The sequence below is a fragment of the Saccostrea cucullata genome, unplaced genomic scaffold (genome assembly GCF_032062105.1).
Source record: "Saccostrea cucullata isolate Sc308-1 unplaced genomic scaffold, CSIRO_AGI_Scuc_v1 ctg1055, whole genome shotgun sequence".
Lineage (NCBI taxonomy): Eukaryota > Metazoa > Mollusca > Bivalvia > Ostreida > Ostreidae > Saccostrea > Saccostrea cuccullata.
In genome coordinates this window covers 298,662-324,013 of record NW_026929665.1, presented here as the reverse complement: position 1 = coordinate 324,013, position 25,352 = coordinate 298,662, and the positions used below count along the sequence as shown (strand labels likewise).

General features: G+C 32.0%; 1 protein-coding gene across 1 annotated transcript; it reads right to left on the bottom strand.

Annotated features, from left to right (window-relative positions):
- Nucleotides 1-892: 892 nt before the first annotated feature.
- On the bottom strand, nt 893-18,055 carry LOC134281674 (steroid 17-alpha-hydroxylase/17,20 lyase-like). Its single transcript, XM_062764109.1, has 11 exons — nt 17,919-18,055; nt 7,734-7,896; nt 7,141-7,218; nt 5,642-5,740; nt 4,276-4,369; nt 3,829-3,984; nt 3,456-3,667; nt 3,108-3,236; nt 2,665-2,769; nt 2,368-2,499; nt 893-2,205 (listed from the first exon to the last, which is right to left on the bottom strand). The coding sequence occupies exons 2-11, from the start codon at nt 7,870-7,872 to the stop codon at nt 1,847-1,849; spliced, it is 1,503 nt and encodes a 500-aa protein (XP_062620093.1). The 5' UTR covers nt 7,873-7,896; nt 17,919-18,055; the 3' UTR covers nt 893-1,846.
- Nucleotides 18,056-25,352: the final 7,297 nt, after the last annotated feature.

Here is a 25,352-nt window from a genome sequence, read left to right as displayed (position 1 = left end):
GCAGTAAAGGTTTTAGTTATTGTTAGCTAATTAATGTGTGTTAGTTGCTTAACAAAAACTGTCATATGATATTTTTCATACTCAAAGATGAACAGTAAGATTATATAACATCCTTCAACTTGCCGCTGATAGTAATCAAGAGCCCGTGCTTCGCTTCTCTGTTTTTCCCACTATAGGATATGCGCATGCACCACCAATGCATATATTTTTGCCGACATCCAGTTCATGTAGCAACTGAAACTTTCAAGACCAGCAAAAAATGATTCCTTGCAATCGGAAAACTTGTCAAATTGTATGACTAAATGCATTTTGCAACACATATTTTGAATTGTATGCAAGTCATATTTGGACACTACCATTTCGGGTTAAGTTTGTGGATTGTTCTTTGGAGTGGATATACAACATGGTAGTCAAAATCATAAATCTCTAGTAATTTGAATAGTCGTTCCTGGGTATCTAGTGAAGATAATTTTGACAGGGGAACCTGACGTAACCTAAATATGAACATGATTAGAATTGTCTAAATGGTATTTAAAATCTTATTACACTCTGTTGATTTATCTTTAAGGACAATACCTGCCTTTGTATTTTTCTTTCATGATTCCTATGCAATATCGTCTATTACATACACTCAGATACTTCCATCAATGATACTACACAATAACTTCGTAATCTGAGCTGATTGTATAGTTACCGAATTTAAATTGGAAAGCCTTTCAATACTTTGATTGGCAAAAATATAATAATTAAGCGTTATCACTAATATAAAATGAACAAAAGAAGTATAAAAAAAAACACAAAATATCACAATACAAGGGTATTTTATATTTCAAAACATATTTGAATATTATAAGTTAAAGATTATGCATATACTAGTATTTCAGCACATTGGTATGCATGTGTTCTCTGGACTTTTTCATACATATTTTTAATTTTTGTATATATCCTCTTGTAACATACCATAATCAATATAATAAATTTATTTTAAATGTCAAATTATTTTGTCGTCAAGCAAGGAAGTTGTAAATAAATTTAGAATCAGCCACTCAGAGTCAATAGAGGGTACATTATCCTTCATTTTATTAAAATTATTTTTGTTCATAAATCAAATTTTACAGCAGTTCATAAAATATAGTCGAATATATCTTCATTCAAATGTCATTTTACTCATTTTATATGCGTTTACACATTCACACATGTTTATTAACCTACAACAGTATTCTCCCATGTGGATAAATAATTTTCAGAGAAAACTCATAGACAATAAAAAAAAATTAAGGAAAAGAAGAAAAAACAAGATAAAGAGTGTGTTCTCAAACTTTTGAGGGAACATGATAAAGTTTTAAATCCATTTCCTTTAGATAAACATTGTAATTTATAAAATAGAAATGGACATTTAGACCATAATTGTTTAAGTATATTGAACATCTTAACTCTTATTTCCAGTTCAACAGCGAGAAAAAAACTCTAGCTTCGGAGCAGCTTGCACCATTAAATCCATTAAAAGCGTACTTGTTTTTTTTCCATAAAACTCAAACGTTATAAAGTAATTTTTCCATGAAAATTGAGCAAAAAAGAATAAAATGTAGGAAGAGGACCAAAGATAGGCTAGAAAACCTGCAAAAAAATTGTCAACACGTTTCATTAACATTTTTACGGAGACTCGGGAGCACCATAGAAGTAAACCCTTATATTCAATTCTGAACCAATTGTTCAAAATACTTGGTGAGTTACCAAGGCGTTTTTTAGTCCCATTTCTTTCAAGTCATGCTTTCTGATACAAATGCAAGAAATTCTTTCTGAACCTCTTATATTGTCAATAAATGATAACATATCCCACGAATAATTAATTGATGACCCTATCCTTTACGATGACTTTATACTCAGATGGGAGCTCTGTGCCAAATCCCAGCTGCTTGTATTCAGGATTTGCTCTCTCCCCATCAGGGAGACGGATTTCAAATCGCTGAAGAAGGTTTGCACACATCAGCAGTATTTCAGGTTTGGCGACCGCTTCTCCCAAACAAACTCGGCTGCCAGCTGAGAAAGGAAGCCAACTATCGGGTCGTGCAGGCTTCTTTTTCCCGTTTTCATCAAGGTAACGATATGGGTCAAATTTTTTCGGGTCTTTAAAGAACTTTGGGTCATTGTGAAGAGCCCAGTGGTTTATAAAGATTGTGGTGCCTTTTGGAATGTCATATCCCCCTGTTCGTAAAAGAAATAGTATTTTTTAACATTTTTAATATCATAACTTTATAAAGGTCTTATAAAAAGAAAATAGTGAACAACGATTATTTCATTTTAATTAGAAAACACTTGTTCTGAATGAAAAAACTTTGAAAAGCGATATTATTTTACAACACTGACCAACTTGTGAATCACAAATGGCCATGTGAGGTACACCAAGTCCTGCAACACTTCCAAGTCTCATACTTTCAAACAAGCAAGCTTCTATGTAGTCCAATTTATTACGATCCTTCATTGATGGGTGTCTCGCTCCTTCGAAAATTTAAAATATAAATGCATATATCGATTTGCACCTTAATTTCTTGTGAAAATGTATTTTGCTTGGAAAAGCTAAATAAGATGTGATTTATTAACATAACTTATTTTTTTTTTTTTATTTTCAATAAATGTATATAATGCTCTAAAAATCTAAATTACCAACAACGCTGTCAATTTCCTCCTGGCATTTGGTTTGTATTTCCGGGAATCTGGTCATGAAATATACAAACCAGTCCATTGTTAATCTTGTAGTATCCACACCAGCTTTTGAAAAACGTTCGTTAAAATCAGTAGTTATTGTGTTACATTAGTTTCTTGAAGGAATATTCAAAATGTAAAAGAAAGCACATTTAGGATTTGTCTTTGAAAAATGTAAGTTAAAAGAGTTAGAAAATAAAATGAAATTATACTGACAATGCTATAGAAGAAAAATATACAATTTTAGTGAAATATATTGCTTATTTTTTTTCAATTTAAAAAAAAAATAGGATTTAAACAAATTATGTAACCTGATGATAAACCAGCTCCACTGCCTAGATTAGAGAAGTAGAAGTATTCAAAAATATACCGAGGAATTCAAATCTAACTAAACAGGCTATTACCTAGAAATATATCTGATATGGTTTGAATTAAACGTGTATCGTCCAGCTTCTCCAGAGCGGATTCGTCTCCCTCATTCTCCGCCTCTTCTTTTGCCGCCAACAGACTATCAATGAAATCCCTATTGACACCTTCAAAATGTTAAGGATATATTTATATACGTATGTATACCAAGTGAATAATTCCTTACACATTTAAGAGTACTTTTATACACTGTATAAATAATTTTACAGCAAATATATTCTAAAATAATTTTGCATAAAATTTGATATTATTTATATGTAAATTGCTAACCCTAACCTAATTTTCATAGAGGAATTATTGCTAACTTCTGATAAAAGTTGATTTACCTGATTTATAGGTATCTACGTGGTCTCTATATTTAGTGCTTATTAACTTTGTTAGTTGGTGTGAGACTTTCACAAAATTCTTCCACTTTGCAGTAGGGCAGATGTCTTTGAGATATGGCACTAAATCCTCTATGAATCCAGTACCCAAAGAAGTATTCAGGTCTTCATCTAGTTCAAGAAGTGTTTTTACTTCCGGGTCATCAATCGGACGTCTGTTAAAAGATTTATTTTTGATTTCAATACATTTGAAGAACAGAAATGTGTAAGTGATTAAAATTAAAAGGTTTTACACGTTTGAAATATTTTGGGCACATATAGGTGTCATTGATGAACGAAAATCACTGAAAAAATAGAACTTGTCTCCCAAACCTACTTCTGTCCAAAACAAATTGTGTAGAGTTGGTGGTACACCATCAAATCTGCGTAGTCTTTAAATTTGAATGGATCTTTTTCCTGTGCCATTTTATTTAGAAATTTGTCCATGTTGTCTTGTATCATATTTTCAAGAAGTGTCCCTTGTAAATAGTTCCTAGAATAAAGCGGTATATCATCTGTCACAATTTTCCAATGGTATTATGAATTAAATGTTGCTCACAAATATTGGTATATTGCCTTTTAAAGCAAAATATTTCTTCTAATGATGTAAAAGAAATCGAAAAAGCTTTTGAATGCAAAAAAAAAATTAGCAGAAAACATGGCAAACGTAAAAAAGTTTTCTTTATCTTTGACGTTCAAAATGTATCTTATCCTGTATATACCGTCACCCATGTATATTCTCAGCATTTTTAAGTCTTTTCTTTTCTTGTAAAAAGGAACGTACCTTAGAGCTTTGCCAGCTATTTTCCTGTGAAGTTTCCAAGTTGGTGAATAAGTACTTAACGCTATGTCTTTGCCTCCAGCAGTTATCACATCAGCTAGAACACACACAAACAGTTAATGTTTTGTATTTAGCGTGTACAATATTTTGCGGAAATTGATTTTTGAATAAGTTAGCGTAGATTTGATTTAGTGCATTTCTTCGTATTCTTATTATGTGGTATGTGCAAAACATTTAGATTTGTACTTGATTTAGCGGTTGCTGTGTACCGCCGAAGCCGCTAAAAGAATACACAGTACGTTTACAAAATACGAGGGGCGATCAAAAAGTTTGCGAACTAATTGAATAACTTCCATAAAAGAAATAATGTTTGGTTTCAGTGTTGATTATATTTTAAATTAGTCCTCTCCAATTTTAATGCACATCTATCATCGTTCTGCTCATGCGCAAATCACGTGATGTAGACAGTCACATGACCCCCATCGTAGCGTTCTGTCACAAAATCTGAAAAATTTTCTGAGTTTTATATTTTTTTTCCATGTAAGTTAATTTTCATAACAAGAACAGTTAATTTGTCAGAAGTGGTCAAATCTGGGCAACAGAATGGGTGGATACTAACATCCTTTCCAAATATAAGCATTGCGACCATCAAAACCGAAATTTTCTGTTCGGTTGAGACGTTTTTTCAAGGTGGATAGAGAACGGGTGCCTCCTTTTTATCGTATCTAATGTGTTTAAAATCTAAAGTAAACGATATCTTAGGTATTTGATATTTATATTATTTTTGAAATATTCAACTATTTTTCAAAGTGTAAATTGGAGGTTTATGTTTGAAAAATGCTTAATTTAAAACACATCTCTTTTCAACTTAGCAACATAACAAGTTCCAATTTTAAACATCTGACTTCCTTCACCAAAACGATCTTTCCAATCCTTGGTTGAATTTATAGAGAGTCATTTGTTTTTATAAACTGTGTACAAATTAATATACGCTACTTCAAAGGTATTTCAAAGATAAACCATAAATTTAACAGTCGTTTGTGTAACGATATCGACTGAGACAACCATTTTTCGTAACAAGTGACCTGCATAATGAGGACATTTTCACATTATGACGTCACAAACAAGGAGTAATTCAGCATATGCTATTTATAGTGTATGGCTATGTTTGAATCAATTTTCTTTCTAATCTGAATTGTGGTTTTGTAGATACATGTATAGAGATAGTTTGCGAACATTTTGATCACCCCTCGTATATTCGATATACTGATATTTTTTTCATTATTGTTACAACCATCATTTTGTATTGTGCGTTTCTCTGCTTAATTTTAAAATGTAATTTTATTCATTGATTAATTATTAATATTACTTGATGGTGACTTTGGTCTTCCAGCAAAATCTGCCTTCTTTTTTATCAATGCCTCTATTACAACGTCATTATTGTTCAGGAAAATCCAAGTTTGTGTACCTATTTTGAAATCAACATAAGAAGACAATAAAGCTAAAGGATTTATTCACTTTGACAAAAGAGTTGACCTATAGAAGAGAACAATTTCTCGGGAAAAAATGACATTTTAAAATTCATCTTTATTTGTTGTTTTCTACCGTATATAGGTCTAAATTTTTCGAATTTGTATTTTATACCTAAAATTTATTATTTACAACTTTACAATTAACCTCCAAAGTTGGCCGGAACACCATTTTGTCCGTTAAAGCGTTGATTTTTGCATGAATTTTGGCCTTGAAGTCCTTTAGGGCAGGCCTGCCCCTAAATAAAATTGTGATATTTTGATAGGTTTGGATGTAAGGAATAATTTGAGAAAGGATATTTTAGGGGCACCCCTGCTCTAGGGTCGAAATTCACAAAAAAAACTACAAAAAATAAGGAGACCTGATTTTGATAATCTGCTTCAAATTTATATGTCATAGTCAGACTAGCTCAGTCGATATGTGCGCTGAATATTACACCGTTGAAATTAAAGTCGGGGGTTCGAATCCAGCTAGTACCACACTTTTAAAATTTTAAATTTTCGCCTTTTCAAAGACTATTTTAATATTTTTTTTATAGACTTGTGTATTTTCCTTCAATTTTCTATCCTTTATGCATGCCCATTCTTGATATAAGAAACAGTAAAGAGATATCAAATCGTTAAAATCCAATGTACAGTTGTCAGTCAGACGGAACAAACCTCAGTATAAGCACACTTTCTCCGAGGACAAGAACAACTCACTCTGCGTTACTCAATACAGGCACTCTTTGCAGCATTGAGCTGCGATGAATGCTAATTTTATCTATTCCTTAGAATTTTTAAAATAACATTGATTATGGCTACATATAATGATCAGTTACTGTACTCCCTTGGATTTGATTTAGGTCTATATAATTTGCACACATTAATGGAATGTTTTATTATATTCATTGGATAAAATTGCCTCGACACAAAGACTAGAATTTCAGAGGCAGTAAACATTTCCATTATGCACATTGAGAAGTTAAGACAAATATCAATTATTACATTTTGAGATAACAAACTCGGGAAATCAATGAAAGGGTTCCTCCTACCTCTACTCGCTGAAAAAAAGATTTAGGACAAATTGTTATATGTATTCAGCTTAATGCCATTAATCAGAACGGAAGTCGACAAGGTTTTTGTAGAGAAAAAACCAAGCCCGGTCCTATAGGTCAAATCCCTATTTATAATGAAGTGATCCTTTAATCTGAGTTACATTGGGTTTTTTTTTTGACATACCAAACGATGTGTGTTTCATATTATATAACTATAGCCTATAAGAATAGGAAATAATTTTAAGTCGGTTTACTCAACATTTTCTTTTTAAAATTGTTGCAGGAATTAAACTACATCTTACCGAAAGACAGGCGCACAACAGGACCGTACACTTTGGAGAGCTCCGCAACTTTCTTGTGCATTTCAACAGAAGAGTAAACTGAAAGTTGATATTTAAAGAATGTGGGCACTATGTAATGACATTGATGATATACAACTAATATTCAGTTTTATTGTATAGTATTTTCATCATTTTTTGAAAAGTTCAGCAACTTTAATATTTTAATATGATAGTGTTTGAAACATACAGACAGAATTATTATGTTATTTTACATGTGAAAATTTTTAATTTACATGCATTAGTTCATGAAAATTGGTGAATGTATTGCCAATAACAACAAAAATTTGTATTTTTCATTTTTTAACAGGTATTGAATGACAGAATTCGACATACATATTTTTTTTTATTGAGAATGAAACACACCTATGCTAGAAAGCAGTTCGACCCTTTGAAAACTGATCATGACATATGTAATGAAAATAAAATTATATAATTAAAAACGTTCAATGTTGTAGTTCTTCTTTATCTACTCTAAAAGAAGTGTTTTTCTTTACTGCATTAAATTCATGATAAAAATCAAAATAATATCCAAAACAATATAGAAAAATGCTTACTTTTATAATGGCCAACAAGTGGTATGCACCATGGTCCTGGCGGCAGACGATATCGCATTCGTTTGATGACGTAATAAACAAAGAGACCAATACTCAATGCTGCGAGCATAGCCTGTGTGTTGACAGACAAGTTATTCATGTTTCACTTTTTCTTTAATTTTGCCTATAAAATGAATAAAGATAACCACTGAATTACAGCCACTAAGTCCACATCTTTAAAGATTAGGCGATAGCTGTTTGCCTATATTGATGGCCATATTCATATTCTGCTGGATGCTGCAGCTCTGTGAAATACCTTATATATTCAACCTAGCACTTAATTTGCACACTTCGAAAAGGTAGCTTTTGTAATAATGAAAATATTGTTTTAGTCTAATTATTGCCAGTTAATTGATAAAAACAGATTCCATCTCTGAGATAAACCAAAAGTAAAACAGAATTGTAATATTTGCTTTAAAAATTTGGTGGTGAATAATTTCTTTTATTAAGAGGCAGTCCACTGAAAATCAGGCAATGGGTGGCACATCGCATGTCATGGATTTTTATTATTTTTTGCATATAGACTTTTTAAAGCAAGTGTTTACACATGACAACATCAAAAAAAATTTTAGTGCTCCAATAGTCCTATTTTTGGTAAGTGTTCAATTTTAAGTGCAAAAAGGTCAACATGGGGGTAAAAAAAAATACTACGTTTTTATTTTGTTTTATATGTACCGGATACGCAAAACCTGAATGTGTCTATCAATATTATTTATACCATAGACTCTTATCTTTAATTTTAGTAATGAATAAGACTCCAATTTATATTTCTTTAGAAAAAAATATGTGGTCCAAAATGGAGTTTAGCAAGTAACTTTTTGAATTCATTATCCAATTTTCATTACGTTATAAAACCCAATACATTTCAATGACAGATTTTTTTTCTCATGTTATTATGAATACAAAGTACAAACTTTTGAGTCACTCAATAAAATCAGTGGGCACCCGTATATTGAGAGAAATAAAAGGAGTCAAATTTACCTATGTTTTACAATTTTTCACAATTAAACCGATCCCGACCGGAATTATATAAAGAAGGAAATACTATAATTGTAAAGTTAAATTTGGCTCTTTTGTTATAATATGGCCAAAAAATTACTTGATTTATTTTTTTAAATGTCTTATGGGTGGCAGTTGTCTTTAGTTTTATAACTTTACACATTTTGCATTATTTTCAATCGGGATCGGTTTTATTTCAATCGGGATCGGTTTTTACTGTAAAACTAGAAATTTTATCAGAAAAAATATGCTTGTCTTTTATTTCTGTTGAGTTAGTCAAATGTTTTAAAATTATTTTATCCATGGATTCAAATGTTTATACAATGTATTTAAAATACTAATGTCTTTTACGTACATGAAGATTACAATCATGTATAACATCTGTTCGATTTCTTGATACTCGGTATTAAAAAAAAAACAAGTATTTGTACATGCATTATGCAACAACTGAGAGTAAACAGCTTATCTTTATTAAATATCTTATTTCCAATTAAAGTTTTTTTTAATTCTCTCGTGAATTAAAGAGTTAAATTTTATCATTGGCGAAAATATACTTGCACTTACCTAAATGCAGAAAATATTTAAATGTGTACAGTCTCGGCCTTATCCAAATTTTTTAAACCTGTCATCTATAAAAGCCGTTTCCCCAATATTTTCATCTTATGAAATTTAATTTTATACTTATAAGAAAATAAGTTATTTCATATATAGTATCATTATTTAAGAGCCTATAAATCGCAAGCAAAAAGCCGGGACGGGACGGGATGGGTGGGGCAAGGCGGCATATTAAAAAAACTTTCATTAATCGGAAAACATTTTAGAATTGGCCAACATGGTCACATTTTTTAACTACATATTGAATGTGAGTATGTGATTGTTTCAATCACCAAATTTAACAAAAAAAAAAAAAAAAAAAAAAAAAAAAGACCAAACAAAAACAATACAAAACAAAAAATATGGAATGCCATATACGACAGCCAACTGCTTACTGCCAACTGCTGACTGCTTACTGCCAACTGTCAGCTGCTTACTGCCAACTGCCACACATATTTGAAAAAATTTTATATTTGTATTGATATTTATATGAATTTTCACAAAAAAGGGAAGAAAAAAAAGGCACGGATCCAGGACATTTTTTCCGAGGGGGTCACCCTGGTAAAATTGAATTGAATAAAATGAACAATATGTTTTATCTTATGTAATATTCAATATATGCGGTTGATAAAGTACATTGTTTATTATCTTTTTTATTTATTTTCCTATTTAAAATAGGTAATAAAATGACTATTTTCTGCTTTTAATCTTTAAAGAAGCCCCCCCCCCCTCCCCGGGAGACAACAAAACCTTTGAAGAGAGAATAATAATAAAAAAGATTTGTCGTTTCGCAGAGAAAGATGTTTTGAAAATAAATTTCCGTTTTCCATTATATTCTATAGTTAAAAATTTCCTCAAATTAAAGATGTATATCTCTGTGTGTTATAATGCAGGCACGTAGCATCGTTTTTGAAAGTGAGGGGGGGGGGGGCAACCAGGGAAATTTTTTTTTGCTTACCTGAAAAAGTTGACAAGCAAAATAAAAAAAGGAAATAGCCCAAACTCGAAAACCCTATTTCGTGTGTGTGTGGGGGGGGGGGGGCTAACTTTTTTTAAGGCCAACTACCTTTCACTTACATATTTTCCCACACAATACTACATATCCTTGATATCATTATACTATGGTAAGAAGTGGGGGGGGGGGGCAACCATCCTTTCAATATACATTTTCAATAGTAAAGGTAATGTTGGGGAAAAAGTTGGGGGGGGGGGGGGCCCCCCCCCCCCCCTGCCCCCCCCCCCCCCCCCCTGTTGCTGCGTCCCTGTAATGTTTCACATGCATAGATCTGGGGGGGGGATTTAAAATGTGTGCAGTCATACGTTAAATAAACTAAACGAACTACCGGTATAACTGACCTTGGACCCTCCACTTAGAAAACGCCGATCAAACATTTATATCTCTTTGTTTGTACAAATAAAATATGTTTTACATGCATAGATCTAGAGAGAGGGTCCGGAACACCCCTCTGAAATTTGTAAAGTTATTTAATGCACAAACTAAACCAACTAAAAGTTATTTTATGTGGTATGAAAAATGTCATACACATGAAGGTATGACGCATTAGAACCCCCTCTCCCCGGCCGAAATAAATTTTCACATTTAGGAAAGGACTTTACGTATTTTTTTCTTGTCAAGAAATTTCTGGGTTGGATTTTTTTTTAACAGAGTGACCCCCTTGGAAAAAATGTCCTATAGATCCGCGCCTTTTTTTTTTAATTTACATAAATATCATGAAAATAACATTTATTCAAATATGTGTGGCAGTTGGCAGTAAGCAGCTGACAGTTGACAGTAAGCAGTCAGCAGTTGGCAGTAAGCAGTTGGCTGTCGTATATGGCATTCCATACCCACGAAATCTTCCGTTTTAGTGGCAAATTGAAGTGGGGAGTTCAACAGTAATTTTCCTCAATAAATGTTTTTTAAATCTTATTTTTCACTTTTTTAATATAATATTTTAAATCGTACCGCGGATGTACAAATATCATGAAATAAACATCTCAACTCCGTTGACTTGAATTAAATGTTGCGTAAATCTAAATATTCATCTTTCTTTGATAATCAGAAGAAAATAAAATCTCTTCACATCCCAATTTTATAAGAAATATTCAATATAAACAATTAATTATTTGTACGCATAGCCTAGTAAATCAGTTTAAAAAATTAGTTCTCGGACATGTACAAAATTACTTTTCAATAGGGACTTCTAGCTGAGACACAGTCTGATTAAAATCAAGCCTTCACTAGCTCCTTTTTATTTTGTTTGTCGCGTGAAGGTCCTAATTCACGCGACAAACAAAATAAAAAGGAGCTAGTGAAGGTTTGATTTTAATCAGACTGAGCTGAGACGTCGCCCGTGAAAAAAATACATTTTATATAAAAATATATGATTATTTAACATGTAGTGCACTCTGAAAAGTAATTAAACAGAAAAAGAGAAATTATTTATTTTTAATCGTTTTATTTGCGCTTTTATGCAAAGAATTTACAAACTTCTTTGGAAAACTTGCAACTATTTAATTGTGACGCAATATTAGTCAGGTGTATGACGTCACTGATACATCAATGGAAACGCGTATTCAACCTGAATAATACTGCCAATCTTACGTTTAAAGGCGAAAATGAATTCTATTTTGAAAATAAAGTAGTAATTTTTTGTTAAATAATTTTATTTTGTGTATATATTTTAAATATTTCACTAGGATTTCGATAGTAAGGTGTTTAGCAGATTTACCGATGCCACGGGAGATAACTCTTACATCGCAAAATTTCATAAAAACGTCTCTATATTTTGACAGAAAACTACTATCAAAAGTGTTTTGCCCACCAATTTTATTTTTGAAACTGAAAGACAAAATATTTCTGGATTCAGTTCAGCGTGAATTATAGTCCTGTTAAATAAGTATTGGAAATTACAGTTCTTTGTTTCTGACCTAAATTCAATGGTTTATATAGGGGAATTCAAGAACACGAAACAAAAGGATATTTTACTAAATAAGCAATTTTAAAACAAATCTTCGATTACATTATTCCATTTGGACTACATTGATATTGTTTTCAATAAAATTTCAAATATTCGTCACATTCGATGTGCCGCCTATTAATACAACCCTGCCTGGTTTTTCTTAAAGAGTACAAATAAAGCACAAATTAAAGTATTCAATGAGAGTAATTTTAACCGTATATCTAGGATCGGCTACATTTCGGCTGCCTTATTCTATTGGACTAAGTTAAAACGATTGATAATTTTTTTTTTACACATACAGTACAGGCAACGCGGATCCCGTATTAGACCGCGTCCCCTCCGCGGTGTTTTAATCCTTTCCGCGTTACACCGTCGCGGGTTTTGATCGCGGTGCTACCTGAGACCGTGTTTACACCGCGGCGGGGCCCGCTACCGTTATTCTTCAGCTTAGATGTTCTTACCTGTAAAGTATTGTCGATTTTTAATCGTGTCGAAATGAGGGGGGGGGGGGGGGGGGGGGGATTACGACCACATTAATATTAATAGATTTATACCATTACATGGATTCTTTAAAAATTCATTTTTAAGTTTTATCAAGTTGTTTAATAAAAAACATCTTTCTTTTTTTTTTTTTACCAATGGTCACTCAAAATTAATTCTCAAAAACGTTTATTAACAGTAATACATGTACAGTATAGGATGAAATAAAGTCGAATAATTTATCGAATATATTAACTTAAAGTTTATTTTCAAAATCAATAATACCACCCCAAATGTTCTTCAAATTGCTAAAAAAGTATAATTAAAATTTAAAGAATGCCATGATATCGCTTCTCTTTATATGCACTGTAATCCGGTGTTCACAATTAGCCCGTGCAGTTGCAGATACATGTAACTATGTGTTTATTTATCTGCGAGATTATATCATTTGGTTTCATTTAGAAAAGTACCGTTACTTCTGTATACATGTCTGTTATAAATAATAGCATGAAAAACGATGATAGATAGTGATACATAATTACAATTAAATTTTAACAAAACACGCCCAAGTGTAGGAATACCGTTGCTCCATTATTATGCGCTGCACTGTAAGACTATGAACTAAATATCGACGATTTTTTTTTTTTGGGGGGGGGGGGTTATTGTTAATAAAATAATCACAGGTATTTATATTCAGAATATCAATAATATAGCTAGTATTTGAATGTATTTCTATTTTCTGCTCTTTTCGAAAATTACTAAAATCATGTTTATGAACATAAACAAATTTCAGATTTCTCCGGTTCAAATAAAACACAAACACAAATATGGGCCCTTAAAATATTTGAACACACAACACAGAAATTAACTTATTTTAATCAGCAAGTTGCCATGCCTAAAGTTTTCAGATGTCTGTCTAACCGTTCGGTTTTCCTCAGGTAAGTTTGGTGTGGAGTGGAGCTTACTCGAAGCGGATGAGAAGCCCCGAGGGAACGACGCTGTCTAGTGTACATACTACCTATATACACAGGATGTTACCTGAGTGTATTACCTGTATGCGTTTTCCTACGACATTGTAAAACGAAGCCGTTTTTTTTTCATGTGTAGCTCATGAATTGAAATGCATGAAATAAAGAAAGTTTTTGTTGCAGACAGAATCCTTTTTAAATTTTTTGTTTCAAATAAATATTTTTAATAATTCGACAATTTTAATATATTGTGTTTTTCTTAATCAAATTTTATAACAAAAATACATTTTATTTTACCACCAAAATCTGTCGTTGTAATCTGGCGACAAAAAGGGAAGTAATTCAAATTACATGTCATGTACATATGCTAAACGAAAGAAGAAAGTGGATCATAAACAAGTCTCTCGATAAATAACAATAAAACTTAGACAAATTCGACAAATGGTCAATAAACTGATAAATCAGCGTTAGTTTTATTCGCTAGACTTAAGAAACTGATCAAAAAGGAGGAAAAACGATCATGCACGTGCCTTAATATTGTGATATTTTTCTTCTCTCTATCTCCTCTCTCTCTATCTCTCTCTCTCTCTCTCTTTCAATCTTCTAACTGGTACAGATATAAACAGACACGAAATAACATAGTAATGGATCATTATTTGATTTAATTAATATCAAATACTTCATTAATTTGTTTTAAAAGTTTTTTTTTTTACTTTTATTCTTTTTATACACTCCGTTTAAAAAAAAGCAACAATAATTTGACACAAATTCCAAGGCTAATATCGCATCTGAAAATGATATCGATGAAATAATAATGAAACAATGAATCAAATGTGTTGTTGAATGGCTAGACAACGATGAGGACATCCAGCGAGCGTTACCCAAGGTACTCTAAGACAGGTGTGAAACCCCCAAGGCATGTCGTTTCCTGCTCTGGCACTGCTAATCCCTATACACAGGAAATGATCGCGGCTAATACTTAATACACAAAGAAACAGAATTTGTCAAAGAAAACACAAATATATGAATTTTTGCATTGAATATTTATTCATATAAACTATAATTTCGTCTGTGAAGTTTATCATTACATCTGCACATCCTATCTTATCTATTGAACACGAAAATCGAGAAATATTAAAATTAACAAGAATAGATATGGGTTACCCCATATCCAAAGATATTCGACTGTTAGATTTAATATGTTTAACAGTGTTTATAACAGTCCAGTCCAATACGAAAATTCGTAATATTACAAGTTTTCGTAATATAAAACTTATATTACGATTTTTCGTAATGTAGTTTAATTACGAATACGCGTAATATAGCAGATTGTAAGAAGCTATATTACGAGTTTTCGTAATCCAAGACAAATTCAAGCATTGCAAAAAATTGAGTGGTGGGTAGCAAAGTATGACGTCAGTAATATATCAGATTCCACGGCTACTAATAGCACGCGGTCAGATTGGTCAGTTACGCCTATCAGAAAGCATGGAAATTCAAGAAGAAAGTACCGCTAGCGATGGGTGAGTGGACAATTTCTTTTATTATTCTTTTATAAGAATTTTCCCAAGGATAAGACCAATTTTCCAGTAAATTTCACTATTCGCTTAAGCATGTCACATTGGTCTATATCACCCGAACTCCCTACTTTTCTTCCGAAGTCTACCCTAAAAATCACACCCTCGTCTCATAATTCAACTGTTTGTGCAATTCTTATTGAAATACACAGAATTAAAAAATCTCAGTAAGCGTCGTACAAGTTATCGCCCTTGACATCTCGTATTAAACGTCATACTTTGCTACCAGCCACTCAATTGCTTGCAATGCTTGAATTTGTCTTGGATTACGAAAAATCGTAATATAGTCTCTTACATCTGCTATATTACGTGTATTCGTAATTTAACTATATTACGAAAAATCGTAATATTAAGTTTTATATTACGATTACTTGTAATATTACGCTTTCTCGTAATCTTACGTTTTTTCGTAATATTACGAATTTTCGTATTGGACTGGACTGTATAATGACGTTAATAAAAAAAAACTGCACTGTCTAATTATGGAACTGTTGTAAATATCGTGATTCCATAGCATTACGGTCACCCAGTCTCCTAACAAACAGTACACATAGGCCTACATGTACCTGTAGCCTTGGTCTACACACGTGCAATGGAGCTGTCACACGCATCCAGCGAGCTCGGAGAAACACGTTTTGTTTTGCCGAGAAGTTACGGTGTCAGACAAAACTTTCTTTTCTTAATTAGATCATATAAATACGAATTCTGATTAATAAAAATTATACAATCCCTGTTGAACTTTATATAGTTTGTTCTAACATTTGCATCTGCAACAACTTGTGTTTAAAATGGCCGGGTTGGGAAAATCAGGACCGGGTCGGAAAATTCTAAACTGAAAACATGGAAAACCTTTTTTGTTTTGAAAATAACTGAAATATACTAATATATTTGTCGCAGAAATTACTTACATTATTCAAGTTCTATATATAATGGTATGCTGAACTTCAACACGAACCCGAATCTCCAACCCATGCAGTTCTCGTTTTGCCACACATACCCTACAGTTTACAAAGTGTACACACGAGCAGGCCAGGGATTGAAAATTCCGTCATTTAATAATACACACACACAGAATGATTAATTTTTTCTTTAAGAACAAATTGTATGATAATTAACGGACTATAAACATGTACTTAATACAATTGTTGATATAGTATTATCAATTCATTGGTGAAAAGATATGAATCGAAGAATGACCTAATTATTCTCTGTTATCAAACACGTAAAAAAAAAGGCTGAGGAGGGAGCGAGCGTAGGAATATTGATATTTTTTATTTGCATTTCGGGGGGAAAGTGACTTTCTAATGATATTTTGACGTTATTTTTGATTTCTTTAACGTATGACATACACAACTTTACTCTTATCATGAACAATAATGTTGTATCTACTTATCATGATGGAATTATTTTGGTCGGACCAATATGTGTGAGCTGCCGCTGAATACAGTTATATATCTTGCAAAGATAGTATGCATTGATCGAATATATAGAAAAGAAAGACATTGTATTAAAAAGTAAAACATGTTAATGTGAAGGTGAAAAACGATATTTTTTTTGATCTCTTGTATAAAGTTCACGTGCTCAAAGTTAACTCTCGTCATCGAATGCTTCCCGGTCATTTGACAATTTGATAAAAATGCCTGCACATTTATATAAAAGACGGAAATACATTAAAGAAAATTAATTAATTAAATTAACTTAATTTGGGAACAGAACATAAACAATGAGAAATAAAGAAGAATAGAACTTTTTCTTGATATCTTGGGTAAAGAAAATTTAAGTTCACGTGCCCACTACATGTAACTGCAAATGCTCGTCATCGGATGTTTTCCGGTAATTTGACACTTTAAGAAAAAGCCTGTTCATTTTATATACAATAAATCGAAATTAATTAATAAACAATATGAAGATGTACATTTTTTAAAAGATGTACATCTTTTTTTTTCATATGAATGCTGAAAATCGTTCATCGAAACTTAAACAGTCTGAGTTCAACATTTATTACACTTTGCATATAATATGTAGATTAAAAAAAAAACTAATTAAAATTTCTAGTATTTAATTTTGTTTCTTGATAGATTCTTAATAACACAAAATAATTAACAAATTGCAATGACGTAACAATTTAATAAAATTTTCTATTCAATTTCAAAGATTGATATGTAATTTTAGAAACAAAAATAAACTTATTTTTTCTTAGTTTAAATTCTATTCATAGCAAAATTTATTAATAAACACACGGGTTTTTTTGTTTGTTTGTTTGTTTGTTTGTTTTTTTTTTTTTTGTTTGTTTGTTTGTTTGTTTGTTTTTTTTTTTTGGTTACAGGGAAAATTCGCAAATTACAATTTGGGGAGATAACTCCCGTTTGTTTACGATACTAATTGTCAGTAATCGATGGATGATTTAACCGCGGCGGGGACAGGTAGGTGATGAAATTCCCGCGGAGGGAACGCGGTTTACCTGTCTACCTGGCCAAATACCGCGTTGTGATTATACCGCGGCGGGGACGCGGGAAATACGGGATCCGTGTTGCCTGTACTGTATAAACTGATTAAAAAACTTACCAATTTCTCAAGTCTTGCAAACCGTAATGTTAGATTTCAAGTGATTGTGAAGAGTACGATTTTTGTACTCTTATTTATATTACAGAGCGATAGGTTTAAAACCAGTACAGTCACCCTTCCATTGCGATTGATGTATAACTTAGGGATAACTTGCAGTGGCGTGACTGCCATTACGCACTTAAGGCACGTGCCTACACTATTTTATTTTTTTAGAAAACAAAACCGTAAAAAAGGAAAGAAAATGAATGGCTAAATATCATTTTCACCATTGATAGAGAGGTCATGATCGAATGTATAAATAACCACTAATATGTGCAAAGTAATAATAACCTACAATACTTAACGGGTTGTTTCATCATTTTCAAGTGGTTCAAAAATTTCAATTAATCCGATATAATGGAATGGAAATTAATCCGATATAATGGAATGGAAAATTAAAACATTCTCTCAAAAATGGCTTAATTATAAAAAATAATTTATATAAAACACCCATTTTAGTTGATTATGATAGATCATATCATAAGAAATTCAATACGCAAGAGCATGCTCTTTGTCTGAACAATTTCTAAAACGAGATAAGTTTTTAACAAACAAGTTGATGAAATAAGAATATCAGCAGTGTCGTTTAAAGTCATCATAATTTCATAAGTCAAACATAATTTTCGGCCACATAGTCAAAAAAATTTCATATATTATTTTCTTATGCGTCTCTTTTTCCTTTCAGTATATTAAAGAAGTATGAAGATAAGAATCAAAGGAAGTGCACTTAAGATCAAATCGCTTACTATTAAAATAATTATATATTTACTAGTTTTCATAATATATAAACAACGCATAAAATATGCCAAAATTTAGAAATTCAAATTATTTATATGCACCACCTATTTTTTTTTTTTACAGTTAAGCAAAATTATATTTCAAAACTTGAAGAAGTCTACTGCATCAACCTACAAGTCCACTTAAGTCTACTTAATGTAGAATATTTCTGTCATGCAGACAAAAGGGCTTTTGTTGAGCAAAGGGCAATCTACACTGCTCCCTCTTTCTCCATAGGGTTAAGTGAATATGGAGGACGTCAGTAATACACACATGTTAATATTGAGATTACTGGGTGAATATTAGGATCATTGAGGTAAATATTCAGAACTGATTTCACTTTTAGAGGACATATGCAAGCATTCAGTGCATGGGGAAAGGCCATTACAGAACGAAAAAACGGTTTCTTTAAAAAAAGGTACCCGGTATGTAATTCTCTCTTTAGCCTGCATCTTCTGCGACACGGGACCTCTATTTCTACGGTCTCACCCGAAGGACCGGTATTCACGTTCCAAGACGTAACCCGTGACATAAAGGTTATTTCTTTACTCAGCAATTATAGAGCAATCGCTTTACCACTGCGCCACGTCTGCGACTGAAACCCAAGTTAAAATTAAAGTATTCCTCCTTAAATTGAATTTCAGAGAGGCCAGAAAATAAGCTATCACGAATTTCAACTTTGTAGGGAACAAAATTATAGATAGTGCTTATTCAAAAGCATGCATATTAGTATTTGTACACTTTTAAAACATATGTAATGTCATACAGCTTAGTTCAGTAAAACATGTATAATTGGCTGGTAAATAATTCTCATATGAATTTTCTTATGTAGGCAGTAATAAACATGTATTTCCTAAAACCGCCAGTAAATACTAGTATATTATTTATTTTAAATGTTTAGATTATTGAATGGTGTAGGAAATACATGAAATTCGATTCTGATTACACATATATACAGAAATATTTTAATCATTCAGTATACATGTATATTAAGTGTAGAAGAAAGAAGATTGAAAGTCGACATACAAGCATAAAAAAATTAAAAGATTATAAAGAAAATTTTATATAATATTATACAGTTTATTTATAACCTTTTAAATTTTTATATTCTTGTATCGTCGACGTCCAATCTTCTTTTTTCTATAGATTTTACGTACTGAAATATTTAAATTTTAAAACACTAATTTACTGTGAACAGTAACTTTTATTGTCTGTTACATCACACAATTTTGTTTTACTTAACTTAATCTGACGTGATAACACTGTTTATGTATTCTAATGAAACATATCTACAACCAAAACTACATCATCTAGCAACACAAGAAGAAAAATACATGTAATGATTTATTATGTACATCTTTCTAATTATTCAGACAGATATATATATGTACCCTAAGGCCTAAGTTAAAATTCCTAATTCCATCCTTCGATTTTATAATCGGAAGGGAGTTCTATTCAGTGTTCCAAATCCTCTAATATTATGCTCTGGAGTGGCTTTCACATTATCTGGGAGATGAATTTCAAATCGCCGCAGTAGGTTTGCACACATCAGCAAGTTAAGAGTTCCAGTTAAGCGACTGTTTCACCATTAGACAAACGCGTGGGCCAGTTGAAATAGGGCGCCAACTTTCTGGTTTTATGCCTAGGTCACATTTCCCGGCCGGTAGCCGTAGACCGGTGGTAATCGTTGGTAATCCGTGGTGTTAGCGATGCCCCAACATCGGTACACATCGGCCTAGTAGTCCTTAAAGTATCAGTCACATTATCTAGCGATGGATATACGATGGGCAACCAATGCGTTTTATGATAAAAATGGAGTGGTTGCCGGCCGGACTTACAAAGGCCCAGCGATGCATTGCTAATCATAAAACGATGTTCCAGGATAATCGGCCGATGTATATTACATCGCTCATACATTGGTGAACATCGTTCGTACATCGGTCGACTACGGGCCAATGTTTGGACGAAAATCGACCGGTGATCGGCAGTTATCTGTTGAACACCACTCAACCCCCCGATGACCTCTGATTCAACGGATATTGGACGTTGCTCGGCCATACATCGGCCGATCCTTGAAAGATGTGTTAATGATGGGTTACCGATGAGGAGCGATGTGAGGCATCGTTGGAGACATCGCTGAATTTTAACTACGAATTATTTCCTACCGATGACCCCACCGATTCGCAAAATGGCCTCAGTCACCGTCCGATCACTAGTGGTGTCCGGCCGGCATTCATGCCATTTTCATCAAAAAACTCATCGGTTTCTCATCGTTTACCCCATCGCTGGATAATGTGACTTATACTTTACTGGCTTCAGTTTTCCTTCTTTATCAAGATAACGATTGGGATCAAATTTCAATGAGTCTTTCCAGTATTTTGGATCATAATGCAGAGACCAAATGTTAATAACAACTGTGGTTCCTTTGGGAATGTCGTATCTTCCTGTTGAATAGTACTTCATGTAGACAGTTTATAGAAGAGAGAGATTATATTTTTAAGGTAAATATATATAACATTTCCTAATTTTGAATTATCTTAAATTCTTTTCATTTTTGAGACAGAGATAAATTAATAAAAACAGGATCATCGTCATATTTGACGATATTTGACATTTTTAAAAGCTGATCTTGTGTTCATTGCAAAGACAGCCGAATGTTGTTCAATCAAATGATGATTTTGCTTTGGAAGTCGATTAGACAAAAGTGAAACCGACTTGTGTATCACAAAGAATTTTATGTGGCACACCCAGCCCTCCGATATTTCAGAGCCTTAAAGTTTCAAACAAGCCTATGTATTGTCCAAGCTGCTTCATTGATGGATGTCCAGTACCAGTGAAGATTCGAAGGATAACAATATACAAACCAGTCAATTGTAAATCTAGGAGTATCAACTCCGGGTGTGGAAGTAAGTACAAAAGTTGAATTATCTTATTTGTTATAAAGCTGAAAAGACCTCCGAATTTAAATGAATGGGTTTATTAATCTTTGATATTTCGTAATTTTTCAATTCGTTAGATAAAAAAAGTTGAAGAAATGTTGTTTTCTACAAAAATTATATCATGAACAAAAAATAATACAAATAAAATTATTTTTTTTTTCATGCATTTTTAATTAACAAATATTTAAAAGACTTCGGATGAGACCGTAAAAACTGAGGACCCGTGGTGCTGGACCGAATAAAAAATCACTAACTGTTCTATGGTCCTGAGTGCCTAGTATAAGACAAAACTTGCAGTTCTCTACTGGCAAACATTGGCGTCTCATATGAGTGAAAATTTCTCGAGAGAAAGGTTAAGCAACGTACAAACAAGCAAACATAAAAGACCGTTCAAGATGAAAATTTAACACTCGAGAGACTTCTATCTACTTGTTGGAAATAGAAGAATAAATAAAGTTTCTTCCTTTCTGTACAGTGACTCTGAATTTTCTGTATTATGCTTCTTTTGTTAAATATTAAGGATAAAGTTACAATTTGTGAAAGTGTAAGAATCTGTAAATAAAACGCATCTACACTGTAAAAATTGCGTTTAGGATTTAAACACTTCCATGACATGTTTAGATCTAAACATGTATAGAAATATGTTTAACAACTAAACACTTATGTCTAAACATGTTTTATAACTAAACGTGTTTAGATATTAAACACGTTCTGCTGTAATATGCAGAGTTATCTTCCCGGAAATGACACAAATATTCGTACATTTGAACGTTAATTTGAGCGGCCATCGAAACAAAGCAAATCACAAAAAAGCTTATGTGACGTATCAAGGAGAGCTACTGACAACCTAAAGGATAATCATGAAGAAGTATTGAAAATCCTTTGAAAGGCATCTTTTTACTGCAATATATTAAAGGTATGTTTTCTTTTTCTAAAGATTTACATTTTTAAACCACGATGAGCAATGTAAACAGTGACTTGTGGGTCGTTTATAGACTTGTAGGAGAGGAGTTTACATTGAATTTCATTAAAAATAACCATTTTAATATCAGAATAGTTTTAATACAACTTGAAAAATTGATGTCGACTTCAGTTGGCAGCGTACGGTACTTTCACTTAAATCTGACTTTCTTTTCTACAGGTTCTGTGAGTAGTCCACATCGAACTCAAAGCATGTTTCAAGTACCCGGCGCCATCTTCCAAGTGCAAATTGTTATTCCATGGTCAACACTAAGAAACATATTCTTATGAAGTGTATTGGATTACCCCTAATTCGGCAATGTTCGACAGTTTTGAATATGTGTACCTTAAATTATCCTTGTGCATTTGAAATGGATTACTTTTCGGGAGTTACTTATGGGATATTATATCATGTGGTGCTATGTAGTGCTTTAGGACGGTTGAAAGTTAATCAAGTTTGATATTTGGTGACTGACATATGGAAACCGATTGAAACTGTAATTATTCATAAATTTATATAAAAAATAAACATTTTGTAATTTTAATTTGAATATCTTTAATAAAGCATTTAAAAAAGATTCAGGGAATTTTTTATCTAAAGTTGCCAGCTTATTTTTTTTGTAATAAAATACTGTGTATAATTTTGAAGATGCATAGTTTGTTGCCTAGTCTGCTTTATATAAATATAATATATCTTATGCTGATTATTTAACTTATAGAGATCATATTAAATTTGTGTAAATAAGTACATCACACAATTGTAAAGTATCTGCATATCAAAATGTTAAGAGGCCTTATGATAAATAATTTATATCGATTAATATTTTGAAAATTTTGACAATGATATTACATGTATATATGTATAAGTATGCTGTTTGTGCCAACATTTACAAATGTTTTTCTCCAGGTACACTTGTTTTAATGTGTTAAATCTAGATGTGTTTATTTTTTAAGCACATAATTAAGAAATGTGTTTAAAATTCATACGCTTTTCTAAACACTTTTTTGTCACCTTCTTTTTTATATGTTTAATTCCTAAACATGTAAAATTTCTAAACATGTATGAGAAAGTGTTTAGAATCTAAACACGTATGTGCTTCGATTCTAAACACTTTCTCAAACGTGTTTAGAAATTGAACATGTTTAGGAATTAAACACATAAAAAAGAAGGTGACAAAAAAGTGTTTAGAAAAGTGTTTGGATTCTAAACACATTTCTTACAGTGTAGAAAGTTTACATAACTTCCACAAAAATAAGACTTTTATTTTCTTATTTAATGCTTTAGAAACATATAAGTAATGAAATCAATTAGAAAATTTGAGAAATATTAACATTAAATCTGTGTCTAAGCACCTTTAATAGTTAAACCTTAAAAAATGCATGTGAATTATGTGCCTTTATAATTCAATTATAAAAAATAATCAGTTTCGCAGTTTTTTACTCTTTCTTTGTTTGATAATGAATCTGTCTACACCTATTACTGGTTTGTCTATTTTGACTACGCGAGCAGAGTTATATATATCTAGCTAAGATGTTGTTGATGTTACTACCTAGTGAAACATTTCTAGGAGATTCTTCCTGTCGAATTTAAAGGTCATCGGTTTTTGTCTGCATGGACGGATTTCTTTTGTTTCTTGTTTCAATCTTGTTACACAACTCCAAAAGAACAATGCATGGGAGACATTAAATGTAAAAGAAATTGTTTTGTTCTCAAACTGTCTGCACCGTTGTAATACAGACTCTACAAGACTTCGCTCTATTCAAGTCCACAAAGCTTTTTACCCAAAGCCATGAAAAGAAGAAAGTATGGTTTTAGCTTTTTTGCGCCCTAAAAATGTAATGACATCAGAAAGTTTTGAAACTGGCTTAAATATTAGTTAAATAAATGACTCTGATAAATCAGGAAAGAATGTGTCAATAAGGTTTACCATTCTGCAAATATGACGTCATTAATGTGAAGCATTTCTCTATTTTCAACAGAAAAAGCCTCAAAATGGCACATTTCAAGGGTGATTTTCCTTTAGAAAACAGTGTCCACAGCCGTCGCCCACGTTAATTTTTTGATATTTTGTGCAAAATTCAATAACAAATCACATATCTCAAGATCTTTGTGGGCGATGCCTGTGGAAAATTCCATTGAAAATAGGTTCTTCTGCAACATTTTAAGAAAATACGGGAAAATGCACATGTTTATTACGTCATAATTAGCATTTAAAAACACATGTGAGAAAAATGACTTGTATGATTTTTCTGCATTGAATTTCAATTATTAAAAAAAGCATGAGTTCTCAACTTTTACACCAGTTTCATTTTTTAGAAAATCACAGGGCAAAATTTGTATGGAAACCATACCTTCTTCTTCCTATTTTTTCTGCACCTCAGGAATTCACTTTATATGCAAACAGTCTCCCTCTCCAAAGCATTTAAAACTTTAACTCAAATTATCGAGATTTCAATTACTTTTTTCCCCGATATACAATGAAATCTATTATTGTTACTTATCCTTTTAACAAGCAGTAACAACTCTACTGCTTATAACATAATGTAGAATATTTATGATATAGGGACAAAACGTTTTTTTTTAGCTAAGGTTCTATTTTGCTGTAAATATAGATTACATATGCCTTGACAAGCATTCAATGGGAAATGGCCTATGAAGAACGAGAAAAAAGGCATATAATTATGACGGTATATAATTTGATTGATAATTTCGATAATC

Coding starts and splice junctions, on each gene's coding strand:
- LOC134281674 (XM_062764109.1), bottom strand. CDS start 7,872: ATGAATAACTTGTCTGTCAACACACAGGCTATGCTCGCAGCATTGAGT. Junction 2,770..3,107: donor CATATCAGATATATTTCTAG/GTAATAGCCTGT, acceptor GTTTTTCAAAAG/CTGGTGTGGATACTACAAGA. Junction 2,500..2,664: donor GGAAATTGACAGCGTTGTTG/GTAATTTAGATT, acceptor AAATTTTCGAAG/GAGCGAGACACCCATCAATG.